General features: G+C 58.7%; 1 protein-coding gene across 2 annotated transcripts; it reads right to left on the reverse strand.

Moving 5' to 3' along the window:
• Positions 1 to 2381: 2381 nt before the first annotated feature.
• MIIP (migration and invasion inhibitory protein) lies at positions 2382 to 8845 on the reverse strand. 2 transcript variants are annotated; one of them, XM_016205644.2, is made up of 11 exons: positions 8766 to 8845; positions 8265 to 8364; positions 6939 to 7143; positions 6402 to 6710; positions 5946 to 6009; positions 4601 to 4709; positions 4473 to 4525; positions 3691 to 3820; positions 3453 to 3549; positions 2985 to 3116; positions 2382 to 2708 (listed from the first exon to the last, which is right to left on the reverse strand). In XM_016205644.2, the coding sequence occupies exons 3-11, from the start codon at positions 7047 to 7049 to the stop codon at positions 2622 to 2624; spliced, it is 1092 nt and encodes a 363-aa protein (XP_016061130.2). In that variant the 5' UTR covers positions 7050 to 7143; positions 8265 to 8364; positions 8766 to 8845; the 3' UTR covers positions 2382 to 2621. The 2 variants fall into 2 exon arrangements, with proteins under 2 accessions (XP_016061130.2, XP_087676228.1); XM_087820102.1 differs by having other exon boundaries at positions 8265 to 8315; positions 8766 to 8816.
• Positions 8846 to 9046: the final 201 nt, after the last annotated feature.

Raw genomic sequence — 9046 nt, forward strand, 5'->3', positions numbered from 1 at the left:
GATCTTACCACTGAGTGCAGCAGAGGACATGACAGGTGAGCAGAGGCAGGGCCTCAGGCTCGGGGTGCCTCGGCTCCCATTAGACCCCCAGGCCTGTGGGATCAGGGAAGGCGGTGAGGAGCGGACACAGAAGCCGAGCGTGCGTAAGAGTTCGGTGGGAGGAAGAGGGAGCAGTGGGGATGGACCTGGACTTAACGAACAGTGGTTCCTTGACAAGTAAACGGAATTACCATGTGGCCCAGCAATTCCACTTCCGGCTGCCTAACCAAAGAACCAAAAGCATGGGCCAAAACAGATGTGTCCACCCATGTTCACAGCAGTTTTAGTCACAGCCAGAAGGTGGAAGCCACCCAGGCATCCATCACCGGTGGATACACAGAACATGGTCCGTCCATACAATGAAATACTGCTCAGCCTTAAAAAGGAAATTCTGACACATTACAGCATAAACCCTAAGGATGTGATGCTACATAAAATAAGCCAGCACCAAAAAAAGACACACATTGTATGATTCCACTTATACGAGGCCCCTAAAGTAGTCAAATTCATAGAGACAAAGTAGAAGGGTGGCTGCCAGGGGCTGGGAGGGGAATGGGGAGTTGTTGTTTCGTGGGTATGAAGCTCCAGTTTTGCAAGACAAAAATAATTCTGGGGATGGTTGGTGGTGATTGTGCAACGAGGAGGTACTTCATGCCACTGAACTGTACATATAAAAATGGTTAAATTGTATGTTATGTGTTTTACCCAATTAAAAATAAATTTTAAAAAACTGCACGTGGAAGAGACTCTGTCCTGGAATCAAGCGGCCAGCATGGCCTGCTGTGGAATCTGCCCACAGACATGTATAGTTTGGATCACACAGGCGTTTGAACTTGAAAGCCTTTGGAGGACATGTGCTCAGCAGGTAGCCTGAGCCCACCGCTCCCAGTCACCTCACCTGCCTGGCTACTGAAGGCATTTGAGGCTGGAACCCCACAGAGTGAGGGAAGGCTTTAGGCAAGAATCTATGGTGCCTCTTACTTTGCTAGTGGTCTCTGCTGCCCTGGGCCTGGGGCTCTGCATGGACAGAGCTGGTAGCAGTCAGGTAACAGGACACAGAGGAGAGTGATGGTCACCAAAAATCCCACAGGCCCCCTCCGCATCCCAACCCCATGCTGTCGGTCCAGGTGACCAGCTCTGGACAATGAACCACAGGCAGCAGTAACCTGTGTGTCATGTGATTACTGGGCTGAAGCAACAGGTGATGTCCCCCGGGGTGGAGCAGCCATTGGCCTAGGTCCCCAAGAGACAATGTCAAAAGCAGACATGGCTCAGCCGACGTGGCTCAGCAGTTGAGCATCGACCTAGGATCTAGGAGATGGCGGTTCGATTCCCAGTCAGGGCACAGGCCCGGGTTGCAGGCTCGATCCCCGGCAGGGGGCGTGCAGGAGGCAGCCGATCAATGACTCTCATCATTGATGTTTCTCTCTCTCTCTCTCTCTCTCCCTTCCTCTCTCTGAAATCAATAAAGATTTTTTTTTAAAAGCAGAGGACCCACGTGACCCGTGACGGAAAGGTAGTGTGAGCTAGTGAGCAAGAAATAAGCCTTTATGTCGAACCAGGGGATCTGGGGGTTCATTTGTTATTGCACCATAACCTCACTTATCCTAAAACACACACTGTGCCTGATGGGGAGAGAAAGGATTTCATGGCTTCACAAGCTCTAGGAGGGAAGCGTGGAGACCGCAGCCCTAGATCTGCTTCTACGCAGGGAAACCTCAGAAAATGCACCTGCTTTCTCTGGGCTTTGGTTCCCCATTTTTCTTAGAGAAATAGGAATTTCATATTGTTCAACCCACAGAGGGAAAGACAGGTGCTGCTTATTAATCTATGGGGCAGATCTGGGCTCTCTGCCAACCTTGCCACCGACTCACTGCCTGGCCCTCAGTTTCCTTATCTGATCCCTCTGGATCATCCATGGCGTCTAGGGCTGGGCTAGAGATGGCTGGGGGGTGGAGGGGGTAGGGGGGAACCACCTGGCTCAGGGACTTCAAGGGGGCCCCTCTATGAATGGACCCTGGTGTCAGGGACCAAGGGGAGTGCTTGCTCACTTCCCACTGTCACTTCAGCCTGGTCTACAGGGAACAGCGTGAGCCCCTGACCCCCTGGCTGAGCTGGCTTTTTAACACTGACCTTGACCTCAGCCTGTCTTGGGAACCCTCACTCCCACCTGGGAGGCCATCTACCCAGAGCTGGGAGCTGCTCAGGGCACTGGACCCACCCGCCCAGCACAGGCTGTCAGAAGTGTCTCCCCCCAGGTGACGGGAGGGCAGGGTGAGGCAGGGCACCTGCCGGGCACTGAGGGCATCCGCAGAACAGATCCAGCACACGTGGGAATCTGGAGCTGCAGACAGTGCTGAGCTTTATTTCCCAACATGTCACAGAATGCCCTTCCCCCCACCCCAGGGTCTCCTTCTGAACCCAGGAAGGAGACAGGCCTGGGCCAACCCACCTGCCCCACCTGGGAGGATGGGACCTGAGCCCACCGTCAGCCGGGCAGGGCTCCTCTCAGGGCACCCGTGCCAGAGAGGAGAGGCTAGAGATGATGGCAGGGGCACTATCTTCCTCCAAGTGGCCAGTCCTCAGGGCTTCAGCCAGGGGGCGCAGGGCTGGGGCACCTGGGGTTCTGACCAGATCGGGGTGAGGGGTGGGACCTGCATTGGCAAGGCCTGGATGGTGCATAAGGAGGTATCAGAGGGGGCCATTTTGGGGGTAGGTCACCCCAGTTCCAGCCTCATCCCCTTCTGGATCTCAGAGCAGGGTCACCTTCTTGGGTGGGATGGGGTAGCGGTGGGGAGGGCTGGAGCCGGGAAGGGTGGCGTGGGTCAGGGCCCGGAGATAGGGCTGGGCCCCTGTGGGGAGACACCCCAATCCTACTCCCAGGACACTGGAGCCCATAGGCTGCTCCAGGGCATTTGTCCCTCCCAGGGCACCCCAGACCATACCTGGTGGGAAGGGCTGCCTGGCAGCTTCCGGTGCTGGGCCTCGGAGGTGACACAGGACCAGAGGTCCAGGCTCTTGGGGGCTGAGCCTTTCTCGGGTTTTGGAGGGAGAATGTCCCAGCCTAGCAGGCAGTGCTGTGGAGAGCAAGGGGTCAAGGTCCCTGGCAGGACACCTAGGGCAGGGCTCCCCTCATCCCCTAAAGAAAGAGGCTCCCCCAAGGCAGGGGCCTGTGTCCACCCACTGGTCCTCCCTTTCCTGACCCTGCTCACCCAGGCCCTGACCCTGACCCTGACCCGAGATGGGCAGAGGGAAGGCCATAGACACTGAAGGAGCACTCCCTATGTGCTCATCCTCGTTGAGCTCAGCCTTGCTGTGTGGCCTTGGCACAGTCCCTCGCCCTCTCTGGGCCTCAGACTCCATCTGGGGATCAGGGCCAGACAGCCTCACACCCATCCCACGTGGCTGCTCACCCGGGGCAGGGCCAGCGTGTCAGAGGCATCGAAGCTCTTCCGCCGGTGGATGCGGTGGCGGTGCGGGGGGTCCAGGATGGACAATGGGACGCTCACCCTGGGCGGGGGCGACAGTGGGGGAATTGCCGCTGAGGCCTCCTGGCTGCCGTGCGGCCACAGCCCCAGGCGCTGACTCCGTCCTCAGCCGCCGCTGCACCCACGGCAGCCCCCAGGTGTCCTGCCAGTTCTGGCCACTCACCGGACCTGCGCTGGCTCTGCCAGGGTCTCAGGGCCCCGCTGGTCCCGTGGGGTCCTGCACAAGCGGCAGGGGGTGCCGGGATCCGAAGGCACCAGAAACAGGCGCCGGTTGACACGGTAACAGTACACACCTAGGATGCGCATGAGAAGCAGCAGCCCCTCAGCTCCGGGCCTAACCCCGGGGCCCCGCTGCCCCCAACCACAGAGCCCAACAACCCTTCCAACCGCCCCGGCACGCACAGGTGTGTACAGGTGCACACACAGAGCATGTACATGGACTTGTGCTCACACACAAAACACAGAGCACGCACTTCCACACAAGCATGACACACGTGTGCACATGCCCACACACCCACACACCGGCTAGGACCTGCACACGTGGAAAGCCACACGGGCAAGCACAAAGCCTGGCTTTAGTCGCATCTGTGGACACATGCACATGCCAGCATTTACGCATGCAAACCCACGGCAGACTCGTGCTCACGTGACTGAGCTGCCCACCCCACCACAGGTGACACATATGCAGAGGAGTGTGTGGGAGTGGGGGGCACACAGGAAATGAGGCAGCTGAGAAGAAAGTGAAGGTTGCCACGGAGTGAGGAGGCGGGTGACACAGGGCTGACCCTCATGCCCACAAGGCCAGGCCTCAGCTCCCCCACCTCCCACCCAGGGCCTGCTTCGCCCTGTCCTGATGCCAGGCCTCCGCGCCCCGAGTCCTCAACACCCCAGTGCCTCCCAGGCTCCCGTGACCTCAGCTGGGGAGCCCGCAGGGTTTGCACTCACACTCGTGGTCTTCCTTGGCACCATCGCGCTCCCGCGGGCCTAGGAACGGGGGTCTGTGAGGGCGAGAGGGTGAGCGGGCAGGTGACGGGGTCCGAGCTGCCCGCCACCCCCCGGCCTGCCCCGCTCACTCGGGCTCGCTGTGAATACAGTCCTCCCTGTGGGCTTCCCGGAACTCCTGCAGCTCCGAGAAGAAGGCGTCGGGCTTGCTGCTGATGGGCGAGCGGTTATCCAGAGACTCTGCAGTGGACAAAGCACGGGGTGCTGCTGTGCGGCCGCTGGCCAAGGCTTAGGGGACACTCAGAGCTGGCACCCGTCCAGCTGCTTTGCCCCCGCCAGGCCTCAGACCAGAAGGGACCCTCCACTCACTGTGACTGCTGGTTTTGTCTCAGTGTCCACCTACCCCGATGCACATCCAGCTAGCTGTCCATGCAAAAATATTTACAGAGCCCCCGCTATGGGCCAGACACTGTTTTACGTGCTGCGAAAGGAGCAGTGAACTAGACAAAGCCCCTGCCCTCATGAGTATTTCATGCTAATATGGTGGCAACAGACAAACTAGTCACCAAAGAAACATGTATATGATACACTGAATGGTGACACCTGCCAGGAAGCAGAACCAGGGAACCCAGCTTGCTAGGGCAGGGGTGCCAGGAGAGGCCACTCTGAGGAGGTGACACCTGAGCAGAGACCCGGAAAGAGGGAGGGGGCCATGTGGACAGAAGGAAGAGCAAGTGCAAAGGCCCTGGGGTAGAAGTGTATTTGAGGAACAGCCCGGAGGTGAAAGTGGCTGGAAGGGAGTGAGGGATGAGTGGAGGAGATGCGGCTAGGAAGCCAGCAGAGGGCTTGGGGACAAGGAATGACACAATCAGATCAGCCATGTATTTTTATAGAATTCCCCCCGGCTGCTGTGAGGTGAGGGGAAGCAGGGGCACCAGTTAGGAGGTGACTATAGGCATCTTGGGGGAGAGAAGCAGTTGGATGCTAGAAATACGCTGAAGGCAGGGCTACCAGGATGTGCCAATGGACTAGAAGAGGGCCACGTAAAACGGAGAGACGGAAATAAAGGTCGATCCCAAGGTTATGACCTGACCACTTATTAGGTACCTAGAGCTGCCGCTTACAAACACAGGAAAGACTACAGTGGGGAGAAAATCCGGACCTTGATTTTGGCCATGAAAGCAACCTAAGACACCTAATGTGCGTATACAGAAGACAGCCAGCTACACAAGTCTAGGATTCAGAGTGGGGCGGGCCAGAGGTAAAAGCAGGGGAGTCCAGACGAGCACTCGTTGAACACCTGTCGCTGTGCCTGTCACTGTGCCAGGGGAGGGGGGAGGCTGACAGAGGTGCTCACCAAGGAGGGTGGGCCAGTCAGATACACTGCAGCAGCACAGGGTGGGGGCTCAGGCAGGTGTGTAGGGGGGGCCTCCACCCCCACTCCCAGGCAAGGTATGTGTGTGGGGCGGGCCACACCTGCAATCCAGTCATAGCCCAGGTAGGGTCTGAAGCGCCAGCTCCTCTCAGGCACTGGAGACTCCTTGTTGAAGGTCACACGTGGCGGATGAGGCAAAGATAGAGAGGTTAGGCCAGCAGGCCGAGCCCAAAGGAGGCCTCAGCTTAGGGCTTGGGAGCTGAAAGACAAAGGTTTGGCCCCCACCACTCTCTATGTGTGACTTTGTGTAAGTGTGGCCTCTGAGCCTTGGTCTTCCCATCTGTATAATGGGGCTCATCACCTTCTTCCCAAAGTGCTGTCTGAGAAACTGACAACCACCACTTATTCAGCAGGTAGGCTGAGCTGGACACGACTCATGGTATCTCCTGCACAGCCTCTCACCTTGCAAGGGAGCCTGCCCATGAGCACATTTGTCAGACAGGGAAACTGAGGTTCCAGGAAGCTCCAATCAGCAATGCCCCACTCTCCCATGTTACCTTGGGCAGCTTGCTTTGTTGATCCAGGATGGGCCTCGGGGACTGTGCCTCTAGCTCTGCTGATCGCTCTGGGTCGTTTGAGTCTGAGGTGGTCAGCAATGGTGCCAAGCGGGGCCTCGGGCTCAGAGACTCCTGGTATTGGCGCTCGGCAGGTGAGAGAGAGATCACCCCTGAGCCGGCCCCGCCAGGAGAGGACACATCACAGGGGTCACTCTGGTTGGCATCCCGTGGGGCTCTCAGGACCATTGAGGATATCTCTTGGGACGATGGCATCTCTGACTCATAGCTGCTGCTGGAGTCCAGGTTTGCCTGGAAGAGAGGCCAGGTCACCCAGCCACCCACCCAGCTGGCATGTACTAGGTATTGCTGCTCCAGCCTTGGCAGTGTCTCAGTCTAGTCCCTTCCCTTGCTGGGCCTCAGTTTTCTCATCAGTAATAAAATGGACTCACTGCCCAACATGACCCTGGAGGCCTGCATTCTGGCCTGAGGGTTAGCACCACCCCTCGTCCTCTGGGAGCTCCCAAGATGGACACCCACCTTGGAGGCCTTGGCCACTGACCGCCGCATGGCATCCTGTCCAACCCACAGCTGCCTCAGAAGCTCCAGGTTGAGCTGCCGCAGCTGTGCCAGGTCCTTGGTCTCCACCATCCCCGGTGTATCGTCTGGCTTCCAACAGCAGATGTCACTGACTCCTGGGCTGTAGAGTGTCCTCAGGGCTGAGTTCCAGGCTCAGCTCTGCTACCTGAAGGAAAGACAGCATGACACAGGGCTGAGGAGGCTGCCCTGTGGAGCCAGAGGCCTGGGTTCAAATCCTCCCACTCAGATACTCCCCAGCTGTGCAGCCTCAGACCAGTAGTTTAACCTCTCCCTGCCTCAGTTTCCTCGTCTGCCAGAGATGATAACAGTATGTACCTAAAAAGGTTGTTGTAAGGATTACATGTGGCAATGCATGTTCAACCTTAGTACAGTTCCCAGCACACAGTAAGCATGCAACAAATGTCCCTATCATTAATCTGGCCAGAGTGTGTTTCTTTATGTGCCAAAAGAGAACAACCCCGTTTAACGACTTGAACTATGAAAATTAGGCCAGCCTGGCCAGGTGTGGCTCAGCGGTTGAGTGTCAACCTAGGATCCAGGCGATCGGGGTTCGACTCCCAGTCAGGGCACATGCCCGGGTTGTGGGCTTGATCCCCAGTCGGGGGTGTGCAGGAAGCAGTCGATCAATGACTCTCTCATCACTGATGTTTCTATCTCTCTCTCCCTCTCCTTTCCTCTCTCTGAAATCAATAAAGATATATTAAAAAAAAAAAAGAAAAAGAAAATTAGGCCAGTTTAATTTATAAAAAACAATTCGAGCAATTCTACAAATGTAAGGCGTTACGACTCGTAAATCCGACACAAACCAGGCTCCCGAAGGGACTCTTTCCTCTCTCCTGCCCACTCTTCCTGCTTCCTTTTTTTTTTTAAACAAATAAAGAAACCCAAGTTCAGAGAAGTTAAGCAACTTGCCCCAAGTCACACAGCCAGTCAGTGGTAAAGCCAGGATTTGAACCCAAATCTAGCTCCCGGGTCCACAGTCCGGCCAGCCTTTCCCCAGCAGGGCGGAGGGGCCTGGAAAGCTGCCTCCCCCTATTCCCAAGCGTTGCCACCGCGCCCCCTCCAGGGACCCAGGCCCGGGGTACACAGATGCCTCTGGAAGGAGTTTCTGCAGCCCGGGGGAAGGGGCTCCCCACCTCCCGCAGGCCCCCAAGCCCAGATCCTGCGCACAGAAAGCCTCCCCCGTGCACACCAGCCCCCTTGACCCCTGGGGTCGGTCTGGCATCCGCTCTCAGAAACCCTGCCCCAGCCCGGCCCCGCACTCACCGGAGTCGCCCGCACCGGGAGCGGGGGCCTCCTCATGGCCCGGCTGCGGGGCTGAAGCAGACAGACGCCAGGCTCACACTGGGCACCCCGCCGCTCACATCTGCGCAGCAAGGCCCAGGGGAGGCTCGTCTGCGAGCGGGGCGAACAGGCCGCGGGCCCGGCAGCGCGCCCGCCCTCATCTGGGCCGGCACCCCGCTTCGCACCGGGTCACAGAGAACGGCCCGCACGCCCCCCCCCCCCCCCCCCCCCGGCTCCAGCCCCGCTCTGGGCAGCGAAAAGCCGCCCAAATGCAACGGGAAGGCAGCGCTCGGAGCAGAGCCTGGGGCGGCGAAGGCACCAGGGCCGGCGCCGGAGGCCGCAGGGGCGGGACCCCCGGAAAAGCAGCTCAGCCCACCGTCAGCGCTCGGAGTAAAGCCCCCCTTTCCCATCGCAGCCCGGAACCCTCCGCCGGGGCCTTCCCCGGCCCCCACGCCACCCGGACCCAGCCAGCCTCGCACCCACCGCCCGGAAGCCACCGATCCGCGCCGCGGGACACCGCCGGTGGCGCCTGGAGTTCCGCTCGGTCCACCTTCCGCAGTGCTGCTCTGGGTCGGGGCGGGGCCAGATGCGGCCGCTCTGATTGGCCAGGTGAGGGGCGGGGCCGAGACGCGCCTGCGAGCTTTATTCCGCGTTGGGAAGCGGCAGTTTCAACATTGGGGCGGGACTAACAGCGCTGCGCCACAGCTGATTGGCCAACTTCCGAGATCAAATTTTTCTTTTTTTTCGGATGGGGGGGCGGTCTC

Source organism: Miniopterus natalensis, chromosome 9, assembly GCF_054644295.1.
Source record: "Miniopterus natalensis isolate mMinNat1 chromosome 9, mMinNat1.hap1, whole genome shotgun sequence".
In the NCBI taxonomy this organism is placed as follows: domain Eukaryota; kingdom Metazoa; phylum Chordata; class Mammalia; order Chiroptera; family Miniopteridae; genus Miniopterus; species Miniopterus natalensis.

Coding starts and splice junctions, on each gene's coding strand:
- MIIP (XM_016205644.2), bottom strand. CDS start 7,049: ATGGTGGAGACCAAGGACCTGGCACAGCTGCGGCAGCTCAACCTGGAG. Junction 4,710..5,945: donor GGGCTATGACTGGATTGCAG/GTGTGGCCCGCC, acceptor TGTCCACTGCAG/AGTCTCTGGATAACCGCTCG. Junction 4,526..4,600: donor TGTATTCACAGCGAGCCCGA/GTGAGCGGGGCA, acceptor TCGCCCTCACAG/ACCCCCGTTCCTAGGCCCGC.